Below are 17356 nucleotides of genomic sequence, written 5' to 3' on the forward strand. Positions count from 1 at the left end.
CAGAGCAAGTGGAACCAGTCTAGGGTTCACTGGAATATTGAGGTACAAAGGTATGGATTAGAATTTCAGCTGCAGATGACTGAGGTAGAAATGAGTTGAGGAGATGGAAATGAAGAAAAGAAAAGCATTCTTGGTTTGGAGTGGTTACAGGCTGCATTAATTTTTCATCAAGAAAGAAAATAACAAATACTTTATTACTACTGCATTAAACTGCCTCATAAAGCAGTACGGAGCCATGCAATTGCTCACAGCTTCCCCACCAAGCTATCTGGGGTCTCTGTGTCATCCCGATGACATCAAATAGTTAATTTAAACAGAACAAGATAAAGAACATTTAAATGTGCATTTTAAATATGTAGATTATTTTTGAAGTGAATGGTTGGTCAGGATACCTCGGTGACTGCCAATCACCACCGCCCCTCCCCCCCGGACACTTATTATTTTTTTATTCAAATCGTTTGCTATGTCGCTCTTCAAGGGAGATGCTAAATGCATTTCGTTGTCTCTGTACTGTTCACTGACAATGACAATTAAAATTGAATCTGAATCTGAATCTGAATCTGATTGACATATCTGTGCAGGATGCAAGTTGGTAAGCATGTCAAATTCTCCATCCAGCTTTTTTTTTTTTTAAAGAGGCCAATAAAGGATAAAATAAGTTATATTACTTGGCTCTCTTTGGCTCTATTCAGACTCAGGTTACAGGGATCGAAGGGAAAACAGCAAGTTGGAAGTTGGATCGAAAATTGACTTCTTGCCAGGAAGAAAAGAGTGATAATCAGCAAGTCTTTTACTTATTTATGCAGAGAGCACTCGAGGTCAGGATGAAACCTGGGTCTCTGTGGCTCTGTGGCTCTGCGGGCAGCAGCTCTACCAGCTGCACCACCGTGCTGCCATAGATGAGACCACAATTAGCAGTGTGATAGCTATAATGAAGGCTGTAGGTTGCTGGAATACAATAATGGACTGGTCAGGTGAACATAAAGAGGGCCCTGGACACAAAATGTTGGAGTAACTCAGCGGGACAGGCAGCATCTCTGGAGAGAAGAAATGGGTGATGTTTCGGGTCGAGACCCTTCTTCAGACTGAAGAAAGGTCTCGACCCGAAACGTCACCTATTCCTTCTATCCACAGATGCTGTTTGTCCCATTGAGTTACTCCAGCATTTTGTGTCTATCTTCGGGGTAAAGCAGCATCTGCAGTTCCTTCCTACATTTGGAGATGGAAAACACAAGGAAATACATAAGTATTTGAAAAGGACCAAACAGTATAGTGGAACAGATCAGTCAGGTCGCTAAGAATCCATACAGGGATATTTGCCTTTATTGATCAGGGCTTTGAAAGTAAGAGCAGTTGTGTCAGGGTGGAATTATATTAATCACTGATTAGGCAAAAGCTGTAATTCTGCTTCCTTTTTGATCACATAGTACAGAAGAATCTGATAGTCTACTGAGGGTGCAAAGGAGATTTATAAGGGTGTTAGAATGGCTGGGGGATTTAAATAATTATTACAGACCAGAGAGGTAGGGGTTGTTTTCTTTGTGTTAAAGGACGCTGCAGTGAGAATTAATCAAGGTGTATATAATTGCGAAAGGCAATAGCAATAGCAAACAGCATTGAATAATTTCCAGCAGCAAGGAATTAAGGTAACTTGTAGAAGGAGTAGAGGGGATTTGAGAGAAGAGTAAAACCACCCAGTGGAAGGTGAGGTGGGGCCTGAGGGTGGTAGAGCTAGAAACTTTCAATGCATTTAGTAACTGTCTGGATAAATACATGGACTCCTGAACTGACAGGGCGACTGATCAAGGGATGAGAAGTGCGATTAATCTAAATAGCCCTCTTTGAATGGCACAGTTACAATGCGCTCAATAGTATACTTTGCATTATAAGCTTTAATGATTGTATCAGCCATGGGTTGATGATTGAAGGCCTCTTGTGAGTTATTATGGAGTCTCCGGGCCAAGCCCCTGGAACACATATAGGCTTTACATAAATGGCAGAAGGAACTGGTCATATTACACACGTCCCACCTTCTCAACACCATTAGCCACCAACTACCACATCAGTGGAAGAGACTATGATTTTTACATTGGCTTCACAGCCACCTCAGAACCCATAAAGCCAGTGTGGAAGTTAATCATCCTTGATTGCATGGATCGATCTAAAGAGGACAATTATGCATGGTGTCTTAACCGCATCACTAGAAATAGATAAATACTCCACAATATGGTATGTCTTGAGCCTGTCACTGTGACACCATCACCAATCCGTTGTGTAGGAAAGAACTGCAGATGCTGATTTAAATTGAAGATACACACAAAATGCTGGAGTAACTCAGCGGATGAGGCAGCATCTCTGGAGAGAAGGGATGGGCAAGGTTTTGGATCAATACCCTTCTTCAGAATGAGAGTCAGGGGCGAGGGAGACACAGGGATAAGGAAGGGTGCAGTGTGAAAACGAGATAGGGATCAAAAGAGATAGGGATCAGGGAAAATGTAGAATAGATCGTTGTTAGCTAAGAGAAGGTGACAACAAAGCAAACAGAGATAAAATGTATCAGGGACAGTCAGATTGGACGGAGAACAGGGAAGGGGAGGGATGGAGAGAGAGGGAAAGTAAGGGCTACTTGAAGTTAGAGAAGTCAATGTTCATACCGCTGGGGTGTAATCTGCCCAACTGAAATATGAGGTGTTGTTCCTCCAATTTGCACTAGGTCTCTCTCTTACACCCCAGTGGTAAAGAGAGAGGCATGAACGATCCACGATCAGCCATGATCACATTGAATAGTGGTGCTGGCTCGAAGGACCGAACGGCCTACTCCTGCACCTATTGTCTATTGTCTATTGTCATTGCTATATTTTGTTTAGTTTGCCAGGTTTCCTTCATGCATTATGACTAGTTGTCCTGTGACAAATCCCAGCTGAATGATTATTGATTTTATACAATTATTGCAAGTTTAGAGAGTCATAAAAAGCACTGTTGATTTCCAGTGGATTAGTCACTACATTGCAGCAGTCATTACATGGGAATAAATTACATTAATTTCAGATCAACTATCAATCCAGCAATTCTATTCATTCACATACCGAATAAATCTATAATATAAATGAAGTGATGTGCAATATATTGTTTCCATTTCCATTGTTAATCTAATTTGTCAAAAAATAACTACTTGAGAAATAAAGACATGGGACTGTACAGATATTTTGCTCGACTTAATTATCTTTGGCATTCAACGAGCATTTAGACAGGAGTTTCCCCTCAGGAAATTATGTTTGTCTGAATGTGCACAATTTACTTTATGAAAATAATGGCTACCTTGCTGAAATTCTGTGCACTAATTTCCACATTAAATGTATCATCTGCTATTTTTATTGCTGATGAAACTCACATGCTTAATGCTGTAGCCTTCCTTTCTGAAATACCACAACCATTCCAAGATTAGAGTTTACCCAATTGCCAATGATGCAATGTGCAAACTCCGGCGTGGAAATTTAATTGCAACATGGTCTTGCCTAGAAATAGGAGTTGCTAATTGGTGTGCTAAACATGTCCTCTGTGCTGGCACAAGAGACTGCAGGGTGCTGAAACTTGTAGCAAAAGAAAGGAGAGTAACTGGAGGAACTCAGGAGGTCAGGCAACAACGGAGAAAGGAAATGGACATCAACACTTTGGTCGAGATCCTTCACCTAGACTAAGAGGATGTAGCCAGGAGAAAGAGTTGAGGGGAGGGGTGGGGCAAGAATTAGCAAGCCGTGTGTGTGTGTGTGTGTGTGTGTGTGTGTGTGTGTTCGAGTGTGTGTGGATCTGAAGAAGGGATTGTGACAGATGGGAACAACAGAGGAAGGAGATGGTGAACAGTGGGAGGGATCCAATGGGAGGAGTGTGTGTGTGTGTGTGCGCACGTGTGCGTGTGTGTTCGTGTGCGTGTGTTCGTTCAAAAGATACATGGTGATAGGGGCCTGAGGATAAGATGGAAAAAAGGGAGCATGAAGGAGAACCAGGGTAGCAAGGTGGAGAGAGAAAGGGACGGTGGGGAGTGGTGGATGGGGAGGTACGGGATACCTGGAATTGGAGAACTCGATATTCACATTTCATGTTGTAGAATACCAGATGGGATATGCAGTGCCGTTCCTCTAATTTGTGTTTGGCCTCACCCTGATAATGAAGGAGCCCACCTGATCCGTACCGACCAGTGATAACTCTGTACACTAGCACTATCCTACACACTAGGGACAATTTACCATTCGTTACAGAAGCCAAACCTGTACGTCTTTGGAGTGTGGGAGGAAACTGGAGCAACCAGAGAAAGCCCACGGGGTGTCAGGGAGAATGTCCATTCAGACAGCACCGGTAGTCAGGAACGAACCCGGGTCTCTGGCGCTGTAAGACAGCAACTACCACTGTGCATGAAAAAATATTTCATGGGAAAAAAAATGCTTTGATTTATACACTGAAATGTGCCCGGCACTGTTCCCTGGTCACATCTTGCAACTCATGTTTCATTACTGCACTGATCTGCTGGGACATGAGCATTTAAAGAACAATGCTGTTTACAGCCACAAGAATGGCTGCCATGGCAGTGAGGAATAGATATGTGGTAGGGGGGCTTTGCATTCTGATGTGCTTCTGATAACCTCTTAAGAACAACATATTCAATCAACTCCTATGCTGTGAGCAAGCTTCTGCCTGGTGCTGTCTAATTATTGGTCCAGTGATTGCTGCAAGCTGTTTATAATAGACTTTTAAAAAACGGTTGTGATCAGTGAAGAGCTGCAATAAACGATGCTAGCCATGAACAATTGGTGGGTATTATATTTGCATTGTCATTGTGATCGTGCAAATCCTTTAAACGCCATCTCCTTTGCAGAAACCAGATTTATTTTTGATTGAATTGATTGAAAGATACAGTTTGGAAAAAGGCCCTTTGGCCCACTGAGCGTATGCCAACCGTCAACAACCTGTTCTCACTAGTTCTATGTTATCCCACTTCCCTACACACTGGAAGCAATTTACAGAGGTCAATTAACGTACAAACCCAGAGGAAAGTGCAGCATCCAGAGGAAACCTACACGGTCACAGCAAGAATGTGCAAACTCCACACAGACAGCAAGTGAGGTCAGGATCGCACCCAGGTCTCTGGAACTGTGAGGCAGCACGTCTACCAGCTGCATCATTGTGCCATTCTAATACTTCTAAGTATATTGTTGGATTAACAACAGAGGGTGTAAATATAGGAAGCTCTAATCCTGCCGACAGTGCAGCAAACAGACACTGCTCGTCCAATGAGGCTGGGCAAATGCTCATTGTGTTATCACACCCGGATGTGCCCAGAACATCTTGGTCACCAATCAATGGTCATCAATTAATCTGGAAATGACCAGTGCAGCAATCAAACATGTACTGAATGGCTTTTATGTGCAATCTGCACAGAAAGATGTGTGGGAATGGGAACTGTACTGGATCATTTGTTTTAATAGCTCTTTGTGATTGAACATTGACTTTATCCGAGGATGTGATGATGATTATTTCTGGGTCATTTTGCATCCCTCTGGAAATGTGACGAGTCATTTCCCAGCGTGAATCAGCCTTAAACAACCGTTCTTCTGGCAGCAATCTGGCCCATCTGGTGACATTGTACTTGATGAGTGCAGTGTGCAGGGTGATTTTTTTTGGTTCAGTTGTGTAATTATTTATCAGTTTGTTTGAGATGTCTTCTTGCATTAAGCACACTTCTGAACACACGGTCTCGCTCCCAACTCCTTGATGTTGCTCTTAAAGCCCCAAATCTCATCCACAGTAGCTTGAGTTACAGGCCCCTGATCTCCCTGTCACTTCCACCATTGGCCTCATTCAATAATATTACATGTGGATCCCAGCCTCCACCCCATTGTAATCTTTCTTCCAGAACTTGTTAAACAGTCAATCATCTTGTTTGCCTTTCCAACCACAGCTTGACCAGTCTACAGCCACTGGCCTACTTGTAGCCAAACATACTCAATCCCCAGATTTGCTTTGGTTCCCCAGAGTACCTCCATGACAAAGGAAATGTGCAACACACTTTCAGTGGAGACTGAGGTCTGAACAGAGACTGAGGTTGATGGTGGCTAGCCCACAACTAAAGCAATGGTTAGTAGACTGCTGCTATGAGCATTCGCCTAGAAATAGTAGTAATGATCAAAATCAGAAAAAATGAAAATATAATTCTGGAATGAGTATCCTCATTAGATTAACCAGACTTTGTTGCATGCATGATATTTCTGAGCATCCGCTCTATCTAATTTTGTGGCAAATTACTCACTTGTCATCTTATTCCTGCACGTGTCCATCAATTATTCACTTTGCACAATTCAGAGCCACCTGAGCAAGGTGGCAACTAGCAATCAACAAAAATAATATCTGGCAAGATTTGTCAGAACAGGAAGGTGCCAGAAGATCCCCAGCCTAAATTAGGATCAACAATTCACAAACATTACGGTAAAACCCAAACACTTAAGTGTGATGAATGGACAGTAGATATGAACTGCACTATTACTTGCACTGCATTGAGCCTAACATCAAATCTACGTGCTTGTGCCTATATTCAGTATTTGCTCCTCAGTTAAATAAGGGAATCAGGAGACAGTCTCCAATTCCATGTAATTGCAGAGAGATGAGCATACAGCCCCACTCCCCTGCCCACATCCCCCACCTGACTCCAGTTACACTTCATATAGCTGTGGGAAAGCAGCCAACATCATCAAAGACCACTTAGACCCCAGTCATTCCCTCTTCTTCCCTCTAACATTGGGGAGAAGATACAAAATCTTGAAAGCACAAATACTAGAATCAGAAACAGCTTCTTCATGGCTACTATCAGACTACTGAATGGGCATCTCATACTGTATGTTGAGGGTGCAGCTCCCAACCTGCCCTATGTGGCCCCTGCACCTTTTCTATCTGCACTTTCTCTGAAGCTGTAACGCTATATTTTGTACTGGTTACGTTTCTCTTTGCACTACCCATTGAACTAGTGTATGGCTTGATTGTACTCATGGTGTGATTTGACTGGATTACATGCAAAACAAAGTAAACCAATACACATAATAAACCAATACCAGCTGCTTCCCCCAATATTACAAATATTACACATATTGTTTGAATGCTGCTAGAAAGTTCACTTCGATTTTGCTTTATGTTTGAATGATATGATGAGAAGTTCAAGTGGATCACCTACCTTTAGATTTCACTCCATTTGACAATGTGATTGCTGCAATGTTACTTCTACCACAGTGCCCACCATTGCATTGACATATAACCTTAACTCCCACCAATTCTTACAGATCCAACTCTTAACCACATGAAACATCTATCACTCAGTAAATATAATTTAAGAAGCAACGTCCCCTCCATTTCAATGCAGATCTGATTGCCAGAATGATATTCTTGCTTTTCTTAAATAACTAACTTAACCACAACTATTTCCAGGTTAATAGTATCTGTAAAAATATTTAACCAGATCATTTACATAAAGTATGATCTAATCTTAATTCCCGTTATAATTGAATGGGGCAAAAAATAAATTAAAAGGGAACATTTATGGCCGGTTCTTCAACCTTATTAAATGTCAAGCTTCACATTGAGAATCCATGATAGCCAGGACTGATAACAGATAACCATCTATGTACACCAGTCTGATATGTCTCAAGGAAATTGGAGACAATAACATTATGGCGATTCATATTGCATAGTAACCCATGCCATGTTTATTATACCTTATGTTGCAAATGAAAAAGTTGAATGTATTGTACCTCCAAATGTTGTCATCTTATTTTGTTATAGCAATACAATATCTTTCAGAGCAGGACTTTTGTACTTTTTAATCTAACCCATAACTAAATGACATTAAACGGACACTTACCTGGTGATAATAGCTAAATGAGGGGGACTCATACAGGCTCCCATAAACAGCACCACGTTCTCATGTCGGGTTTGTCTATATGCCATTACTTTCCTTTTGAAAAGTTTTAGATGGTCCTCATTGTCTCTTTCAATATCAATCAAACGGATTGCCACCTCTCCATGCCAACGACCATGGTAGACTTTGCCAAAGCGTCCTTTGCCTATGAGTTCTCCAATTTCCAGCTGCTCAAATGGGATATCCCATTCCTGGAGGAAAATGCTGGTCTGACTTGCTTTCCGTGGAAAATTCCGTGCAGACAATAAAGATAGATTCATTTCCTCAAAGTCATCTTCCGAACCATCTGACTTAGAAGCATCATTTGCATCTTCATTCTGAGAAAAGGAAATGATTTTTATGAAGCTTAGATTCCAGGGAAAACATCTAACATAACTGTAATACACAATATTTCAATATTCATGATTAACAATTAAACATTTCCCTACTGCATTTTGAAACATTTTAACCTGTTCTAACATTGACAGCTAGTTTATCATTTCAAATTGAAAATAAGCTTTTACGATTTAATACAATATATAACAAAGAAGCTCAATGAAACATAAAAACATAGAAACATAGACAATAGGTGCAGGATAATGAGAAACCCAAAAGATTTATATTTGGGATTTTTATGAGGTACAATGTTTTATCATTAGTACATGAATAGAAACTTAGAAAATTTGGCCCTTCGAGCCAGCACCACCATTCAATATGATCATGGCTGATCGTCCAAAATCTGTATCCCGTTCCTACTTTATACCCATATCCCTTGATTCCATTAGCCCTAAGAGTTATATCTAACTCTCTCTTGAATACATGAAGTAAATAGCCTGCTTCTGTTCCTATCCTCCTGCACTCCAGATTTAACTGGATCTGGGAGCAGGCCTAGAACTGACTCCCAAGAAGCGTTCACTTTTCCTGGCTGCACAAAAGTATGGAAGGACATGCACAGTCCCTCCATGGTAGGTCCAATTGTTAGGGGCCTGGCCAAAATAAATGGTCAGTTTTAGCCTCAATCAGCAGTAACTGTCACAGACAAGTACATCTGATCAGCATCAGGCCCATGATCTTGTTCTACCAATCAGTAAAATCTTGGCCAACTGCATTCTTCTTTCCATACATCTTTATTACACAAAATTCCATCGAACTCAGATTTAAAATTAACAATTGTTTGTGCACCAGTTGTCATTTACTGGTGAATTTGAAACTTCTGTAATATGTTTATGTAATCTGACTTCACTCGTGAAATCCTTAGTTTTCATTTTTAGACTTAGCTCTCGTAATCCTAGACTCCCCAACAACATACAATTTATTTTAGTGCAAATTTGTCAGCAGTTTACCGAAGCAATAATCAATCACGTAGCATATGTAACATGTTCTTTTAAACACGTATTTAGCAACTCTCTGGTCCACGCTGGATCTCTGGATAGACGCTGGATATACATTTAGTGTGCACCAATTCTTTCCTCCATGCAGTGCAACAGGTGGAGAGTTGTGAGCATGGGAGAGAAAGGCTGGAGATGGGTGATGAGATGGAGCTTTTCAGCTCGGGATCGGAATGGTGCAGTGGTGGGAATTTGTGAAGTATCTTCGGGCATTGTTCAGCAAGGAGGCGATTCGGGGTGGGGTGTTGACCTTATGGAACTATGTGTCCTGAGGTCATACTCAGGTTAAAGGCTGCCGATTATTTTGCCTGGGATGGGGTTGAAGTGGTGAGGTGGAAATTGTTGAGGACCCAAAAGGAGTGCGAGGACTAAAATGTAAGTCAACAATGTGCTGGGTGCAGGATGTGCACAGCCAGAAACCTGAAGCTGTTGACTCTCTCTCCACTGTTCTCCCACAATTGAAGATGGGTTCATGAACCTTGGCTTTCACTTCCTGTGGTCAACAATTAGATCCTGGTCTTGTGAACATTGAGAACACGATTGTTGTTCTAGCACCAATCAACCAGATTATTAAACTCCCTCCTGTACTCTGACTCATCACTACCTGTTAATTGTCCAATAATGGTGGTAAAACATTGGTACTGTGCCTGGCTACGCAGTCATGGACATAGTGTGTGAAGAGCAGCGACTGAGAATGCAGATTTGAGATGCCCAGGAGCAGAGTCCTGTGGTTTGATGATAAGTTGATGTAGTCGATAAACAACAGCCTTATGCACAGGTTCTTGTTGTCCCAGTGGTTCAGTGTAGAGTGGAGAGCCGGTGAGATCGCATCTGCTGTTGATCTGTTGCAGTGGCCCAAATACTTACTCAAGCAGGAGTTGGTATGCATATTAATCATCTCTCGAAGCACTTCATCACAAAGGATGTGCATGTCACCTTATTCTTCTGGAGTACTGGTATTATGTAGGAGTGAATAATTTAAGATGGTAATGAAAATTCCAGCCAATTGGTCCATTCAGGTTTTCAGCACACAGCCAGGTACATCATCGGGGCTGAATGCTCTGCGAGGGTTCACCTTCATGAAGGATCAACTGATGTTGAACTTTGTGACTGAGATCACAGTGCCATCAGCGACAGTGGGGGCTTGGGATGGTACATTGCTGTTCTCCCTTTCAAAGCAACCATAGGAAGCATTGAGTTCATCTGGGAGCGATGTGTCATTATCACTTGGGCTATTTTGAGGTTTAGCAGTAATTGTTAACCTCAATGTTAAGTCCCAAGGGTTTTACTGTGCCAGGTCCAAAGACTTGTATTTTCTTAATCTTATGCTGGGTATTGTTGCTGGAGACTAAAGTTCGAGAGGTCAGATTGGGAGTAGGATAGAGAATTAAAGTGACAGGCTCAGGGTAGCTCGTGGGCTGAATGGGGAGAGTTTGGAAAGTAGTCAACCAATCTGAGAGGAGACCATATCATGAGTGTTGTAGTTAACCTAATGCCTGAGATGGAGAGATGTCAAGATATGGAGAGAAAGTTTCAAACATCTTATGGTTTTGCTCATTGAGAACCTTGTCTGCTCTCTCCATGGTTGTCATGATTAGTTGCTCGAAACAGGCAAACCCAGAACATTATGGACATTTACATATGAGTAAAGTTATTGAAGCATTGATTGACCATTTTATAATGTTGGCCACATTGCTTTTTCTGTTTTTTTTTAAGGTTTCCTTGCATCTTTGTGTTATATGAATGAAGCATCTTCACCATAACGAGTTGGATGATGATTTTGCTTTAAAATTTATTTAAAGATAAAACATGGAAACATGGTGGAGTAGCAAGATGGATTCAACAGTGGCTGAATGGGAGATGCCAGAGAGTAATGGTGGATGGTTGTTTGTCAGGTTGGAGGCCAGTGACGAGTGGGGTGCCACAGGGATCTGTGTTGGGTCCACTGTTGTTTGTCATGTACATCAATGATCTGGATGATGGTGTGGTAAATTGGATTAGTAAGTATGCAGATGATACTAAGATAGGTGGGGTTGCGGGTAATGAAGTAGAGTTTCAAAGTCTACAGAGAGATTTATGCCAGTTGGAAGAGTGGGCTGAAAGATGGCAGATGGAGTTTAATGCTGATAAGTGTGAGGTGCTACATCTTGGCAGGACAAACCAAAATAGGACGTACATGGTAAATGGTAGGGAATTGAAGAATGTAGGTGAACAGAGGGATCTGGGAATAACTGTGCACAGTTCCCTGAAAGTGGAATCTCATGTAGATAGGGTGGTAAAGAAAGCTTTTGGTATGCTGGCCTTTATAAATCAGAGCATTGAGTATAGAAGTTGGGATGTAATGTTAAAATTGTACAAGGCATTGGTGAGGCCAATTCTGGAGTATGGTGTACAATTTTGGTCGCCTAATTATAGGAAGGATGTCAACAAAATAGAGAGAGTACAGAGGAGATTTACTAGAATGTTGCCTGGGTTTCAGCAACTAAGTTACAGAGAAAGGTTGAACAAGTTAGGGCTTTATTCTTTGGAGCGCAGAAGGTTAAGGGGGGACTTGATAGAGATTTTTAAAATGATGAGAGGGATAGACATAGTTGACGTGGAAAAGCTTTTCCCACTGAGAGTAGGGAAGATTCAAACAAGGGGACATGACTTGAGAATTAAGGGACTGAAGTTTAGGGGTAACATGAGGGGGAACTTCTTTACTCAGAGAGTGGTAGCTGTGTGGAATGAGCTTCCAGTGAAGGTGGTGGAGGCAGGTTCGTTTTTTATCATTTAAAAATAAATTGGATAGTTATATGGATGGGAAGGGAATGGAGGGTTATGGTCTGAGCGCAGGTATATGGGACTAGGGGAGATTATGTGTTCGGCACGGACTAGAAGGGTCGAGATGGCCTGTTTCCGTGCTGTAATTGTTATATGGTTATATGGTTATATGGAAACTAGCTCTTCAGTCCACAGAGTCTATACCGACAATCGATCACTATTTCTGGTCAGGCAGGCGGTGTGAGCTGGGTGTGGTGCTGCAAGCAGCGGGGGACGGTACGAGTGGCTGGCGCTGTAAATAGCAGGGGATGCGTTGCGAGTCAGGGATGGGGGGGCAGCAGTGTAACTCCATTATAAAGAGGTACGTTAAATAAGGATTTATTTAAGAAGTCTGCTGCCATAAGCTGAGAGGCACTACAGCTAAGGATCTAGTTGTAAGGTATTTCAAAGGATGAAAGTAAAATTATTTTCCTCAACAAATTGTTTTGAGGGTGTTGCACAACAATTGTATGCTGACACAATTTGTATCTCAACAGAAAATTAATTCCACACCCTCGCAACGGTTGTAAAAAAAATGTTTTCTTTCATCCCTTGAAATACGTTACAAAAAAATGATGTATAAATAATCTTGAATGGTGACACAATTTTTATCTCAACAGAAAATTAAGATTTTTTGTACAGATGGGTAAAGGAAGAGTGAATGGAAAATTTGGGTTTGAGTCAATGCACAGCAAGAAATTTGCCTGGAATAAATTCTTCCTGCAATTAGCTGTGAAGTGAGATAGGAAATGATGCACTTCTTTCATGATACCATTTCATTTACCTCTTCTTTCTAAATGTGTTGACTAATGCTGAAGTATGCTTCTGATGTGATGGCAGCTCTCCAATATCTCATTCAGGTGCAATGTTTCCACGTCTCCCACAGCGAGTATTGGCAAGCCATATAAGTACAAAGGGTTAGGAGGAGAGCAATACAGTCAAGCCTCTTGCCTTTCTCGCCATTAACTCCAATATGTGTAATTTGCAGCAAGGTTTACAGGGCTAATTGTGAATAAACGCTTTAGAAGAATTGATATGCATAGCTTTTTAATTCATCAGATGGCTTTTAATTTTTTTATGGTATTGAGCGGGGAATGGCCCACTTTCTGCTGAAGGCTTTAGCCTGTTATTGTACATTTTTATCATCAATGACGGTTCCAGTTACAGTATATTACACAACACAAGACAAAGAGTTTGAAATGGTGCATAATTCGGAGGTGATCATACAAAACAAGTGGTTAGCCTATATTCAGCTTTGCCAACTTTAATGGAATGGATAATAAGATGCTTACGACTATAGTTTAGTTCAGAGATACAGCGTGGAAACAGGCCCTTCAGTCCACCAAGTCCATGCTGACCAGCAGTCAGCTGTACACTAGGGACAATTTACAGAAGCCAATTAACCTACAAGCCTGCACATCTTTAGAATGTGGGAGGAAACTGGAGCACCCAGAGAAAACATACACAGTCACAGGGAGAACGTACAAACTCCGTACGGACAAGACCCTTAGTCAGAATCAAACCCGGGTTTCTGGCACTGTAAGGCAGCAACTTTATTGCTGCACCACGGTGCCACCTCTTTTAATTGTGCAGGGGTAAATTCTTCCTACACACCATTTTTAAATAAGCAAGTTAATGCCAGGCGATGGGAAAGTCAAGGCTTAGCTTCCGAGATTTATTTGGGAGATTGACACATTCTCAAATTAAATCTCTTAATAAATTGGTTATGTTTCTTCATTTCTATTGCTGATTAAATTTAATAAATGAAGGTATTAGCTGTAAGAAGTTAGTTAAACATATTTAATTATGTTGAACTTACCTCTGAAGTGGGCTCATTCACTTCCACTCGAAGTGTTGGGTTTCCTCCACTAGTGAGGAAACAGACAATTATGCTTTAGCACAGTCGAACTGTTTGAACAAAGGGCACACAAATTAAAACAACAATTTAAACAAGAACAGTAACTGAGAGAGATTATACTGGGACAAGATTAGCTTCTTCTTCTTGTGTAAGGCATGCACAGCCTAAAGTTAGCAAATTAGCTGTTTTGGAATATATGTACAAGACAGGAATGGGGTATGTTCTAATCATTAATTGTAATGAATGAAAATGTGCTCAGAATTGCTGAGAGGCAGTACTTTCAATATACACCTATTTTGCACATATCATTGCATTAGAATGCTAATTGATATTTCATGTTCATCTCATAGTTAATTCCAAAATATTTTTAGACAAAACATTGATTTAAATGTGGTGTCTGCACATATATTATACTCATCCGTTGGATTTTGTTGGCCCCAACCTGTGTAAGGCAGGGGCTGTGGATCAATGGTGAGCTCCAGAATGTGAGAAGGTTGGAGCTGGCCTTTGACCAATTCTCCCACAAATATAAATCTGAACAATAGCTGCAGTCACACTAGATAGATAGATATGCCATTTATTGTCACTATACATGTACAATGAGATTAAAAGCAGCTCGTACTCAGTGCATACATATAATTTAGTACAAAAAACAAGAAACAGAAAACAAAACAAGGGGGGAGGGGGGGGGGATAGGTGCACAATTCTGCGGCGTTATATACATATCTATAAAGGCAAAATGGTGAAGGATGAATAGGTAGTATTCTTAGGCAGATGTTTAAAAATTATATTAAATTTTTTTTTTTAAATTTATATTAAAAATTTAGTTACAATACACATTACAGTTCCAAATTTCAGTACGTAGATAGAATAGATGGAAGTCCGGGTGTTGGGCTGTGAAGTCAGTGCATGTGTGAGTTAAGAGTAGTTATGACTTTCGGAAAACAACTGTTCCTGAGTCTATTTGTCCTAGTTTTGATGCACCTATAGCGCCTTCCAGAGGGCAGCAGGCCGAACACTATTTAACATATGTTCAATGGGCATTGTATCGAGGACAGTAAATATAAATGAAATGATAGGGCAATTTTATATATAACCTGAGAAATACTTGGAAAGTAGGAGACAACTGCACAGTCATTAAATGGGAAATAATAAAAAATAGAATAATGTGGGTGCCATTCAGAGACATATCCTCAATAGACAATAGACAATAGACAATAGGTGCAGGAGTAGGCCATTCGGCATTTTGAGCCAGCACCGCCATTCATTGTGATCATCCCCAATCAGTACCCCGTTCCTGCCTTCTCCCCATATCCCCTGACTCCGCTATCTTTAAGAGCCATATCTAGCTCTCTCTTGAAAGTATCCAGAGAACTGGCCTCCACCGCCCTCTGAGGCAGAGAATTCCACAGACTCACAACTCTCTGTGAGAAAAAGTGCTTCCTCGTCTCCATTCTAAATGACTTACCCCTTATTCTTAAACTGTGGCCCCTGGTTCTGGACTCCCCCAACATTGGGAACATGTTTCCTGCCTCTAGCATGTCCAAACCATTAATAATCTCATATGTTTCAATAAGATACCCTCTCATCCTTCTAAACTCCAGAGTATACAAGCCCAGCCACTACATTCTCTCAGCATGACAGTCCTGCTGTTAATATTGACCAAATTAAAGACACTATAAAATGGAGAATCCCTGCATTTGTCAGAATTGCTTAACCTTTGTCAGTGGAAAATTACAGGCTGCGGATGGCACCGACCAGTCTGAGCCTCAGATTGATATGCAGGATGGTGAAAGATCCAGGTGTTCTCTTCATTTCCTCCTAATTGATAATATGTATTACAACTCTGCAAAGAAACTTAAATGCATTGCTATGATTGGATTGCTGCAAAGAAATTGTAAATAATGTAAATAATGTTGCAAGACAGTTACCCTGCTGTTGTTGATTTGCCAGACTGTTAAGCCCTGGCAGAATTATTTGTGTTCCAGGGTAAATGTTGCATTATTCAGTTAACCTAACTTCCTTCCAGAAGCTTCTGTAAGAAACATTCTTTAAGATTATCTGTAATCAGGTTGGGAACTGTCAATAGTGTATTGATGTAATTGATATGTATGATTGGATTGTGAGGGGGACCACCTCTATGTAGTTCGGCCCCTCAAGGTTCGTGGACCTGTAAAAGGTAGCCCCCATTTAGATCGGTGTCGATCTTCTGGAAGGGCGCTTGGGACAGCGTGACCTTTTGGGCGGTGTCTGCTTGCACGAGGCTGAAGGGCTTGGCCAGGCAGAGACACGGAACGAACCCTGTGGTTAGGTATTGTATTTGTGGTTGTTCTAAAAATAAAGATTAGTTGGTCCAGTGCTTGAGTCAGTGTTTTACTGAACTAGATTAGGGGGGTAAGCTTGAGGAAGATATTTACACCGCCATCCCGGGAATTAACCTTGTAAACTGACGCTGCACTCCCTCAAGAGCAAGAGTGTCCTTCCTCAAATTTGAGGAATGTCCTTCCTCAAATCCTCCCATCCATCCAACAAGGATATAAAGTACAAAGTAAGCTACCGTGGACACCTTGTTCACTGGGTCAAATGGATGCTCAGATAAATACTTAATCACAGAAGTTAAAAAAGCTCATAACTGTTGAGAATGAAACTGAAGTTTTTTCATCTTTGCCTGTTGTTCTCTCTGTTACACTAAATACAACAGATTTGTGGCTCGTGTTAGATTACTAATATGTACTGGCAACATAATTAACAATCTCACAGCTAATGGCAGTTGGAGTAAGATGTGCAGATCTCTGGTTCTGGAGGCATGCATGCACAACAGGGGTGAGAATCAACACATTAATTGGGTAATCAAGTCTCACTGTCAACTGCTCTGTTTGGCTATCCTGACCTTACTGGCATTTCATTCCTCTAAAGTGGAGACAAGATACAAGAAAATGGACATGAAGTTCTATTGTGCAACCCAGCCTTTCAATAGACCACACAAATGGTTTACATCCAAAATCACCGATGTGTGCTTTTAGCAGAGTTTGGGAAATTAATGCTTGATGCTCTGTGTACATGAGGCAAGGAGGCTGTACAATATTGTCATCCACAAGCATGCATTATGTAAGCAGCAGGCAGCACGCCCCAAACACAGGGTTACTTGTTCTACTTGTGCCTAAGTTGAGGTGCCTGTCCCCACATTATCATTGCTGATCACCATGATCATTAATAATGAATATAATTGTTTATGACCTGGAATCATTCAGGTAAGTGGGAACATAACCTTATATTTAACATTAAATGAAAGACCTCTAAATATTTTGTCATTTGTTGAAATATTTTGTTTTTATACTCTAGCGGCACTGTCTGCTATTTATTATATTCTAT

The 17356-nt window shown here is 41.0% G+C and overlaps 1 protein-coding gene across 1 annotated transcript in view; it reads right to left on the reverse strand.

Annotated features, from left to right (window-relative positions):
- ksr2 (kinase suppressor of ras 2) overlaps nucleotides 1-17356 on the reverse strand; it is a 396870-nt gene that overhangs the window by 60669 nt on the left and 318845 nt on the right. The window contains exons 14-16 of the mRNA XM_055655591.1: nucleotides 16423-16430; nucleotides 13946-13989; nucleotides 7901-8274 (exon numbers count right to left, since the gene is read on the reverse strand). Of these exons, the coding sequence (XP_055511566.1) occupies nucleotides 7901-8274; nucleotides 13946-13989; nucleotides 16423-16430 (426 nt within the window). The remainder of the gene's footprint in view (nucleotides 1-7900; nucleotides 8275-13945; nucleotides 13990-16422; nucleotides 16431-17356) is intronic.

The sequence above is a fragment of the Leucoraja erinacea genome, chromosome 25 (assembly GCF_028641065.1).
Source record: "Leucoraja erinacea ecotype New England chromosome 25, Leri_hhj_1, whole genome shotgun sequence".
Lineage (NCBI taxonomy): Eukaryota > Metazoa > Chordata > Chondrichthyes > Rajiformes > Rajidae > Leucoraja > Leucoraja erinaceus.